We start from the raw sequence: 12069 nt of genomic DNA on the forward strand, positions 1-12069 counted from the left end.
ACCAGGTAGTCATGGAGGGAACGGTCTTTGCGGAAGATGGAAAGGGGTGGGGAGGGAAATATATCCCTGGTGGTCGGGTCCGTTTGGAGGTGGCGGAAATGTTGGCGGATGATTTGGTTTATGCGAAGATTGGTAGGGTGGAAGGTGAGCACTAGGGTCGTTCTGTCCTTGTTACGGTTGGAGGAGTGGGGTCTGAGGGCGGAGGTGCGGGATGTGGATAAGATGCGTTGGAGGGTATCTTGAACCATGTGGGAAGGGAAATTGCGGTCTCTAAAGAAGGAGGCCATCTGGCGTGTTCTGTGGTGGAACTGGTCCTCCTGGGAGCAGATACGGCAGAGACGGAGGATTTGGGAATACGGGATGGCATTTTTGCAGGAGGTAGGGTGGGAAGAGGTGTAATCCAGGTAGCTGTGGGACTCGGTGGATTTGTAAAAAATGTCAGTGTCAAGTCGGTCGTCATTAATGGAGATGGAGGGGTCCAGGAAGGGGAGGGAGGTGTCAGAGATGGTCCAGGTAAATTTAAGGTCAGGGTGGAATGTGTTGGTGAAGTTGATGAATTCCTTAACCTCCTCACGGGAGCAAGAGGTGGCGCCAATGCAGTCATCGACCCCACCCCTCCAACCGTAACAAGGACAGAACGCCCCTTGTGCTCACCTTCCACCCTTCGCATAAACCAAATCATCCGCTGACATTTCCACCACCTCCAAACAGACCCAAACACCAGGGATATATTTCCATCCCCAACCCCTTTCCGCCTTCCTCAAAGATCGTTCCCTCCATGACTACCTGGTCAGGTCCACGCCCCCATACAACCCACCCTCCCGTCCTGGCACCTTCCCTTGCCACTGCAGGAATTGCAAAACCTGCACCCACAATTCCATCCAAAGCCTTAAAGGAGCCTTCCACACCCAAAGTTTTACTTGCACATCCACTAATATCATTTATTGTATCCGTTGCTCCCGATGCGGTCTCCTCTACATTGGGGAGACTGGACGCCTCCTAGCAGAGCGCTTTAGGGAACATCTCTGGGACACCCACACCAATCAACCACACCGCCCCGTGGCCCAACATTTCAACTCCCCCTCCCACTCTGCCGAGAACACGAAGGTCCTGGGCCTCCTCCACCGCCGCTCCCTAACCACCCGACGCCTGGAGGAAGAACGCCTCATCTTCCGCCTCTGAACACTTCAATCCTAGGGCATCAATGTGGACTTCAACAGTTTCCTCATTTCCCCTTCCCCCACCTCACCCCAGTTCCAAACTTCCAGCTCAGCACTGTCCCCATGACTTGTCCTCCCTGCCTATCTTCTTTTCCACCTATCCGCTCCGCCCTCCTCCCTGACCTATCACCTTCATCCCCTCCCCCACTCACCTATTCTACTCTATGCTACTTTCTCCCCACCCTCCTCTCATTTATCTCTCCACCCTTCAGACACTCTACCGGTATTCCTGATGAAGGGCTTTTGCCCGAAACATCGATTTTACTGCTCCTCGGATGCTGCCTGAACTGCTGTGCTTTTCCAGCACCACTAATCCAGAATCTGGTTTCCAGCATCTGCAGTCATTGGTTTTACATGTATTTGGAAAGGCAAGATCTTATTAGGACAGTCAACACGGCGGTGTGTGGGAAATAGTGTCGCACAAACTTGCTTAAGTTTTTTGAAGTAGTAACAAAGATGATTGATGAGGGCAAAGCAGTGGACACAATCTATATGGACTTTAATAATGCATTCGACAAGGTTCTTCATGGTAGACTGATGAGCAAGGTTACATCACACAGATTAGAGGGCGAACTAGCTATTTGGAAACAGAACTGGCTCAAAAGGTAGCAGCTAAAGAGTGGTGGTGCAGGACTGTTTTTCAGACTGGAGGCTTGTGACTAGTATTGTGCCACAAGGATCAGTGCTATATCAACTGCTTTTCGTCATTTATATAAATGATTTGAATGTTAACGTAGGAGGTATGGTTTGTAAGTTTGCAGATGATACCAAAATTGGAGATGTAGTGGACAGCTAAGAACGTGACCTCAAAGTACAGTGGTATCTTGATCAGATAGGCCAATGGACAGAGGAGTGGTAGATGGAATTTAATTTAGATAAATGGGACATGCTGCATTTTGGAAGGGCAAGACTTATACACTTAACGGTAAGGTCTTAGGGAGTGTTGCTGAACAAATAGACCTTGACGTGCAAGCTCAGAGTTCCTTGAAAGTGGAGCCGCAGGTAGATAGGATAGTGAAGAAAGCGTTTAGTGTGCTTTCGTTTATTGGTCAGAGCACTGAGTATAGGAGTTCGGAGATTATGCTGTGGCTGTACAGGACATTGGTTAGGTCAGTTTTGGAATACTCTGTGCAATTCTGGTCTCCCTTCTATAGGATGGATATTGTGAAACTTTAACAGGCTCAGAAAAGATTTACAAGGATATTGCCAGGATTGGAGTTGAAGCTATGGGGAAGGCTGAATAGGCTGGGGCTGTTTTCCCTGGAGTATTGAAAGCAGAGGTGTGACCTTATAAAGGTTCTTAAAATCATGAGGGGTATGGATAGCGTAAATAGCCAAGGTCTTTTCCCTGGGTTGGGAAGAGTCCAGAACTAAAGGACATAGGTTTAAGGGGAGAGGAAAAGATTTAAAAGGGACCTAAGGGACAACATTTTCACACAGAGGGAGTGAGTGTCTGGAATGAACTGCCAGAGGAAGTGGTGGAAGCTGGTACAGTTATAACATTTAAAAGGCATCTGGATGGGTATGTGAATAGGAACAGTTTAGAGGGAAATTATCCAAATGCTGGCATATAGGACTAGATTTATTTAGGATATATGGTCAGCATATAATGGTCGAACTGATCAACATGATGATCAGATGATTAAATAAGGTGGACAGTGAGAGCCTTTTTTCTCAGATGGTGATGGTTAATACGAAGGGACATGATTTAAAATTATGGGGTGATAGATATCTACAGATGTCAGAGGTAGGTTCTTTACTCAGAGTAGAAAGGGCTTGGAATGCCCTGGCCTGCAATAGTAGTAGACTCACCAACTTTAAGGGCATTTAAATGGTCATTGGATAAACATATAGATGACAATGGAATAGTGCAGGTGAGATGGGCTTCAGATTGGTTTCACAGGTCAGCGTGACATTGAGGGTCGAAGGGGCTGTACTGCATTGTAACGTTCTATGATTGAGAATTTTCTTTTAAATGAAACCACTATATATGCAGTGATAAAGTAGCAGTGCACATAAACACAGATGAAAGCTTTGCTATAAAACCTTGAACAGTCGTCTATTGAGAGACGAATTTATCCACAGGTTGGGTTGAGCAGCATAGCTTGGCACAAAGGTAGCAAATTGGGCGTACTGGGACAGTTTTCCCAAACAATGTATTCTTGAACCAATAATGAAATAAATCATAGAAAATGCTGGAAATCTAGCAGGTTTGGCAAAATCTATGAAGAAAAAGTAGAGTTAACATTGAGTTTGTTAGGACTCTTTTTCTGAACTCAGAGGGCAATGAAAAGGGATATACAGTTATGAAAACTTGAAATGGACAGGGAGGAAAAAGGTAGAAGAAAATGGATCAGGAATTGGAATTAAAATAACTTGAATTCCAAAGAGATAAAAGAACTTAGATAACATGAGTTGGCCATGGAATATCTGGGAGCAAAGGCAAAAAGGAGGTAATTGCTCAGAGCATTATTCTGATTCCAATGAGGGACCTAATTTGACTAAATAGCACCACCCTTAGTGCCTAAATTTACTAAGGGTAGATATAATATTATTTTACTTTATTTGAGAAGATAGCTGGATCGACAAATAAGCCAACACATGTTTGAACTTTAATGATAGCGTTTTGACAAGTACTAATATGACTTTCAGACCAGTTTGTCAGAAATACAAATGGCAGAATATGAAACTACCAAAGCGGAGGTATTCAAAGCTTATAAGCTTGCGTTTGAAACATGTCAAATGACATTTAGGACTACAAAACAAAAAGTGCGAGCAGAACAGTTGTAGAATTTACAAGGGAGAGAGAAAGGCTGTGGGTTCAGTGGTTTAGATGACTAAAACTAGAGATTTTTTTTCAGAATGTAAGGGAAATTAAGAACTTGCACAAATTCATAAACAGCATTCCTGCAATTTCAAACAAAAGATGATGAGCATCAAGTATTACGGATTAGAGAAGAAACAGTTCTGTCATTTACCTATGACATCTCAGGCAGACAGTTATAGGTGGGGAAACTTGAGGCATAAGAAATGTATCCTACTAGCCAGCTACAGCCCTTCACTTTTCTCCGCAATTTATCGTCTTGACAAAAAAAATCACCTGTTGAAAGGAAAAGGACGAAGAAAAACCTCCTTCCTAGGCACTAAAAGGGCAAAGGAGAAAGTGAGGACTGCAGATGCTGGAGATCAGAACTGAAAAAGTGTAGTGCTGGAAAAGCACAGCAATTCAGGCAGCAGAGGAACAGGAGAATCGACATTTCAGGAAGCTCTTCCTGATGAAGGGCTTATGCCCGAACCATCAATTCTCCTGCCCTCGGATGCTGGCTGACCTGCTGTGCTTTTTCAACACGAATAGGGCAAAATCTCAACTAGTGAATGAAACACTGAGAACTGTATCTACTGCTTTGTTTCATTACCAAAGAATTGGAATGATTCAGAAGAAATCCAAAAGGAAACAGCTCAACATCTGTGATGGGAATTAAAGTCAGAACTGTTTCTGGCATTCTTTTTCTTCCTATTCACAGTATTATTGTCTTGTCTCATCTGAGTGTTTCTAAGTGTATGAATTTTAAGGGGTAGAGTTTACATTATAGATTTAAAATCGGCAATTCAGCTTTTATTCTTTTCCTGATAGTTTAAAAAGTTTCATTGCAATTAGTAGATTTTTTTCTTTTACGTGGAAACAAAATCTTAAAGAAACTGTTGAAAGCATACAAAATGGACATTTTTATAAAGTTCTTTGACCATCTAACTGCCTTGTTTGTACTGATGTAGCATGTACTCACAGTGCTAGGCACGCACAAACTCCCCGTGCTCTTTCCTGCAAGTTTTCCAGATCAAGTCCATCTATGTTCCACGTTAACAATGAGATCCGACTTTCATCTACTTGTGGCTGTGCAGTACTTCCCTTGCTGGTCTGCTCATTGTCAGTGTTTGTCAAATCAATGCTATATTAAAAAGTGAATAGTCAAAGCAAGATCATCTGTAACTACATAACTGTCTTAACTGTTCTGGACTAGTCACTTTAGTATTGCCAAAAGCGTTCAAAAAAAAAACTTGTGCATGATCAAATACGGTCACAATGGCAAAAAAGAACACACAATGTATTTACATAACATCTTCAATATTGTCAAATGTCTCAAGGTGCTTTTCTGGAATGTGATGAAACATAGATTTATACCAACTAGCAGGGATATTGTGTTATCTGTTCTAACAAAGTTTGGTCAGAGATACATTTTAATTATTTTTCATGAAACTGTTTGGACATGCTATGTCTTGAAGCTGATTCTTCTGGTCCAGAGGTAGGGACACCACCACTATGACAAAAGACCCAAGAGTTACTTTTAAAAGATTTAAAATAAGCATCTTAAAAGATGATGAGTAAACAGGTAGAGAGATTTCACCTTAATATTCTGTGCTGCTATTGATGCTACATAGCAATAACAGGATATTGACAATAAGTATCATAGAAGAGCAATAAATTAACTGGGGCTTCTCAAATAGGCAAGTGAGGGTGGCCTAGTGATAATGCAGCTAACTATTATCTCAGAGGCTCAAACTAATGCCCTGGGAACACAAGTTCAAATACTACAACGGAAACTGGTGGAATTTAAATTGAATTTAATACTTATAGCTATGGAATGTTGACAACAAAAACGATCATCCATTTTCTTAAAAACCCATTCAGCTCACTAATGAATTTTAGAGGATATCTGCCATCCTTGCCCAACCTAGATTCCCAGTAATGTAACCGGTTCTTAACTACCCCCAAAACAGCATAGCATGCATTTCTGTTCATGAGCAAGTAAGGTTGAGGAATAAATACTCATCTTGCCAACTACACAGACACACCAGGACAGAATAAGAAATGCAGATTTCCAAACTTTCAATTTCTGCTTTTTTCTTCTTTTCATTTGGATGTTTACTTTTCTATACTCACTTATACAAGCAAAAAATAAAATCACTTTTGCACAGTGATTTAATTAACATTAATTACAAAACAGAGGATAATGTAACCCTAAAAGTAGAAACGCCAAAGGTTATTTTATAGGTTTATAATGAAACACAAAATTGCAGATTACGTATGATGTCATTGAAAATATCATTAACATCTTGCAAGCAGGCTAATAATGCATATGCTGCAAAATAAGTTACACTCAAAGACATGAGGGATTGCAACTTGCATGTCATCCTCATGTAATCAATTTATGGCATTCAAATTTTAATTAAACAAACAGCAAAAGTGACAATGTTAACCCTGACATTCTTTCCCTAATGTTGCTATTTACTTAAGTCTTGGTTCCTTTTCACACTACCTATTCCAGCTTTCATGGCTTCTACATCTTTGGCTACTCAGACAAGATGCAATTCCTTGATGTCTTCACAAATACCTCTACAACCTCTAGTACTGCATCTAAGTTAGTACATGGGACACTTCAGTGAATTTTTTTTTAGGTAAAGAAATTATCCTGTAAATTTCTTTAATTTTGCTATCTTCAATAAGAGGCACTCAATAGTTTTAGGATTAAACTATTAAGTAAATTAATTTACTATAAAAGGTTGGTAACAGTGCTTTCTTACAAACACAATGACACTTTGCAACACGACCAAAAGTAAAATAAAAGTTTGCAATCCGAATACACTACTGCTGGCAGTGCTTGAGTTAACTCACAGGTGATTTCTTCCCTTTTATTTCAGTCAATAGTGCTCATCAATATTGCTCAAAAAATTCAAACTGGTCTTTTTTTTAAAATCGCAAAGAACACTAATACTGAAAATACACTCAAGAGCTAAATGACTTCCTTGATTTCTGCAGAAACCAAGCATATTTGAAAACTGGCTGCTGCAACAACTGAACTCTCAGTTTCAGCTTGAAAGTAACCGGTCCTCCCACTCAACCTTGCATACTCTTAATTCAAGCCCTTTTTAAAGTAACAGCTATTAGCTTACAAAAGCTTCTTACTGTCACAAATTATTTATAAATTTCAGAATAATTTCAGGCATGTGCAAAGGGATGTTTTCCAAAATGTGTCTGCATGTATATAAAGTTGCAATAAATGGAGTCCATACACACCATCCTTGGAAATCAGTATTTTCAATCATATGTGAAGTAGACTCCATTGTAGAGGAAGATGGCTGAACAGCTGTTTCAAAATAGGAGTTGACAGCTCTCTGTAAATAATCAGAAAATGAAAAAAAAAAAATCAAACAAACAATCTTTGGTCACATTTTTTTAAAAAAGTTAAACCTTGATGCTATTTAACTCTGATAATTGGAGAGTCAGGAATTATACTTTTAGAAGCAACAATTTGTTTTACATTAGCTGATCTGTTTTTGTGCCCTTCCCCATCCTCAAACTATTCACTGGTATTGCATAATTGTTAATAAAATACAACCTTTGCCATTATGACATCGATTGTGGGCATTGTTGTGGAGTGAGTCAGACAGCAACTTATGACGAGAACATTAAAATAAGATTTGCTTTCCCAAAATGCAGCACCTCACATTTATCTGAATTAAACTCCATCTGCCACTTCTCAGCCCCTTGGCCCATCTGGTCCAGATCCTGTTGTAATCGGAGGTAACCTTCTTCACTGTCCACTACACCTCCAATTTTGGTGTCACCTGCAAACTTACTAATTATACCTCTTGTGCTCACATCTAAATCATTTATATAAAATGATGAAAAGTAGTGGACCCAGCACCGATCCTTGTGGCATTCCACTGGTCACAGGCCTCCAGTCTGAAAAACAACCCTCCACCATCACCCTCAGTCTTCTACCTCTGAGCCAGTTCTGTATCCAAATGGCTAGTTCTCCCTGTATTCCATGAGATCTAACCTTGGTAATCAGTCTCCCAAGGGGAACCTTGTCGAACGCCTTACTGAAGTCCATATAGATCACATCTACTGCTCTGCCCTCATCAATCTTCTTTGTTACTTCTTCAAAAAACTCAATCAAGTTTGTGAGACATGATTTCCCATGCACAAAGCCATGTTGACTATCCCTAATCAGTCCTTGCCTTTCCAAATACATGTACATCCTGTCCTTCAGGATTCCCTCCAACAACTTGCCCACCACCGACATCAGGCTCACTGGTCTATATTCCCTGCCTTGTTCTTACCACCTTTCTTAAACAGTGGCCAACCTCCAGTCTTCCGGCACCTCACCTCTGACTATCGCTGATGCTGAGATATCTCAGCAAGAGGCCCAGCAATCACTTCCCTAGCTTCCCACAGAGTAAATGCAGGCTTGTCTGGACCTTGAGAGAAAGCAAAATTTGAAGAAAGAAAATGATCCTATCAAAGCATTTAAGCTTTTTTTTGCCCATCCACTCTGATGTCTTACTAAAAATGATGCTGCATTTAACAGAGATGGAGATAATGAAACAAATAGTAGAGTTTCATATTTGAGGTATTGCCAATAACACTTAAAATCCCTTTGGCAGGAAGACTGAAACAGTAAGACAATATGTCAAAAGGCATAGGTAAAGAGAGACTTCATTTGTATAGATTTGTGTCTTCAGGGCATCCCATTGTCCTTTACAATCAACAAAATACTTTTGAAGAGTCAAAATTGTAATGTAGGTAATATTGGTAACACTGCACAAATCATAAGTACCTGCTTGCACTGATCGTCCATTTACAGTGCCAAATCAATTCACACTAAATTGCAGTACAAATTTCTTTCAAATGTCCACATTCCTCTTCCCCAAGATAACTTCTTGCTATACTTCATTTGTGAATCAACTCCAGATCAAATGTTGAGTTATTCTAATGCAAGGAGTCTTGCAAGTAACGCAGTTGAGGGCATTAATTAATTCATGGGGATGTGATATTATTACCATTACAGTTATATAATTGAGGAAGGAACAAGACGTAACTCAATATTCAAGGGTACAGAGTCTTAAAGCAGGTGGTGTAAAAAAGATAGTATCTCAATATTGAACAAGGAGTCAATTATTGGAGTGATGAACAATGATACCTTAGAAGGCTCCTCAAATGAGACCATATGGGTAAAACTTAAAATTTTTACTTCCCACACCTCCGCCCTTGAACCCACCTCTCCCAACGCAACAAGGACACAATCCCCTGGTCTTCACTTTCTACCCCACCAACCTCCGCATACATTGCATCATAATCCACCACCTACAAACAGACCTCACCATTAGGGTGATATTTCCCTCCCCACCCCTATCAGCGTTCCGGAGAGACCATTCCCTCCACGATTCCCTTGTCAGATCCACACCCCTCCACCAGCTGTCACCTCACTCCCAGCACCTTCCCCTGCCACTGCAGGAAGTATAAAACCTGCACCCTCACCTCGGTCCAAGACCCCAAAGGATCGTTCCACGCCCAACACAAATTTACCTGTACCTCCACAAATGTCATCTACTGTATCCGTTGCACCCGATGTGGTCTCCTCTACATCAGGCAGACGCCAACGTGCAGATCGTTTCCGAGAACATCTCTGGGACACCCGCACCAACCAACCCCACCACCCAGTGACTGAACACTTCAATTCCCCCTCCCACTCCACCAAGGATATGCTGGTGCTGGGCCTCCTCCATTACCAAACCCTAACCACCCGAGGCCTGGAGGAAAAATGTCCCAACTTCCACCTTGGGACCCTGCAACCACACGGGATTAACATGGATTTCAGCAGTTTCCCCTCCTGCACCTTATCCCAGTCCCAAGCCTCCAACTCAGCACCGGCCTCGACCTGTCCATCGTCTTTCCCATCTGTCCACTCCTCCCTCCTCTCCAATCTATCACTTTCATCTACCTATTGCATTCCCAGCTACCTCCCTCCCAGCCCCACCCCACCCCCTCCCATTTATCTCTCAGCCCCCAGCTCACAAGCCTGATTGCTGATGAAGGGCTTTTGCCCAAAACCTTGATTCTACTGCTCCTCAGATGCTGCCTGACCTGCTGTGCTTTTCCAGCATCACACTCCAATTCCAATCTCTAGGTTCTGCAGTCCTCACTTTCTCCCTTATTAGTCAAGGCACTGAATAAAACAGCAAGGTGGTTACGATGGAGCTGTATATAACTTTAGTTGAGCCACAGCTCAAATGCTGTGTGTAATGCTGGTTGCCACACTATAAGAACAATGTGATTGTATTACAAAGGATGCAGAGGAGATTAACTGGAAGGATGCCTGGGCTGGAGCGATCAACTATGAAGAAAGACTAGATAGGCCAAGGTTGTCTTCCTTACAGAAAGCTGATGGAATGAGGCTGATGCAGGTGTACAAAGTTCTGGGGGGCATAGATGGAATCTTTTCCCTGTGGGAAAGGGGTCCATAAAAAGGGACAGTTTCAAAGTAGATGGCATTTGAAAACAAAATGTGGGTTGTGTGTATCCTGAATTCTCTGCCTAAAAAGGGTGATAGAGATAGGAACCTTCAAAAGATACTTAAGAACTATTCAGTTAAAAATTACACACCAGGTTATAGTCCAACAGGTTTAATTGGAAGCAAACTAGTTTTCGGAGTGTCGCTCCTTCATTGACTTCCACCTGATGAAGGAGCGACGCTCCGAAAGCTAGTGCTTCCAATTAAACCTGTGTGATGTTTAACTTTGTACACCCCAGTCCAACACCGGCATCTCCAAATCATAAGAACTATTCAGATGAGCTCGACACGTCAGGACTTTGGGCCAAGTGCTGGCAAATGGGACTAGAATTCATGTATGTTTGATGACTGGTGGGACACAATGGGACGGAAGGCCTCTCTTGGCGCTGTAAAAATGTTATGACCATGACATTCACTAAACCGGAGTTGAAATAATCGTCTATCCTCATTGCCTAGAAACGGTACAAAAGGAATAATGCGCTAATCAAATAATCGGTTTCAATGATGTCGAAGAAAGAACAAACACTGTCCAGGACTCAGGGAAAACTCTTTAAAAATGGTACCGCGGGGTTTTTGACAACGTTCCCCGATGAAGCTGTCAGGCTGAACTTCAGCTGAAAGTTGAAGAACTGATGACAACCAATAAATACAACTCTGCCCACAGCCTGATCACAGACAAAAACACAGCGTCGTACTCCCCGTACAACTAAACAAATAGATCACTTCCAAAAGCCTCATTTCTTGCCACGACTGCGGCATTTTGAAAGCGACTATCATGAGAAGGTCGCCGACAATTTCTGCTCAGCCAACCTACTTCTAAAAGCCAGTCATTTTCCGCCAGGTAACACTGAGCTACGGCCTCATCCGTACCGGTCACAACAGCAAACTCATCGCAAAGACCCCCGCGGTATCGGCGCCTCGCTGCTTCTTCTTCCTCTTCCTCCTCCTCCTCCTCCTCCTCCTCCGGCTGGGATATAGGAGCGGCTCCATCACTCGGCTCTTCATGCTGGGGACCCTGTTGTTCCGGGTCGCTCAAACGAGCTCTCTTCCTCTGGGGCTCACCCATACCAGCAGCAGCTCCACGCGCACCACCATCAAGTCAACGGTTAATAGCGCGTGCCACAGCCGAACGTCTGCTGCACCTGGAAACTATCATTCTATCTTCAGCCCCGCCCCCTCCTCGACCCGCCAGTCCATCACATCAGCCCCGCCCCCTCCTCGACCCGCCAGTCCACCGCCTCAGCCCCGCCCCCTCCCCGACCCAAACTTTAAAACCAGCGCAAAATGTAATTTTGTGAAGGGTCACTGGATCTGAAACGTTTACTCTGATTTCTCTCCATAGATGTTGCCAGACCTGCTAAGTTTCCCCAGCAATTTCTGTTTTTGTTCCTGATTTCTCGCATCCGCAGTTCTTTCAGTTGCTTGCAATGTGTAACGTTGCAACTTCTGTTTCATGACACCACTCAAGTTAAGAATTAAGAGTCCAATGCCTAAAG

The 12069-nt window shown here is 42.6% G+C and overlaps 1 protein-coding gene across 1 annotated transcript in view; it reads right to left on the reverse strand.

The window, feature by feature from the left end:
• The window catches only part of tdp2b (tyrosyl-DNA phosphodiesterase 2b), a 41781-nt gene extending 30042 nt beyond the window's left edge, over positions 1 to 11739 (reverse strand). Inside the window, exons 1-3 of the mRNA XM_043719181.1 lie at positions 11388 to 11739; positions 7294 to 7391; positions 5006 to 5167 (exon numbers count right to left, since the gene is read on the reverse strand). Coding sequence (XP_043575116.1) covers positions 5006 to 5167; positions 7294 to 7391; positions 11388 to 11639 — 512 coding nt within the window. The 5' untranslated portion in view covers positions 11640 to 11739. The remainder of the gene's footprint in view (positions 1 to 5005; positions 5168 to 7293; positions 7392 to 11387) is intronic.
• Positions 11740 to 12069: the final 330 nt, after the last annotated feature.

The sequence above is a fragment of the Chiloscyllium plagiosum genome, chromosome 29, assembly GCF_004010195.1.
Source record: "Chiloscyllium plagiosum isolate BGI_BamShark_2017 chromosome 29, ASM401019v2, whole genome shotgun sequence".
NCBI lineage: Eukaryota > Metazoa > Chordata > Chondrichthyes > Orectolobiformes > Hemiscylliidae > Chiloscyllium > Chiloscyllium plagiosum.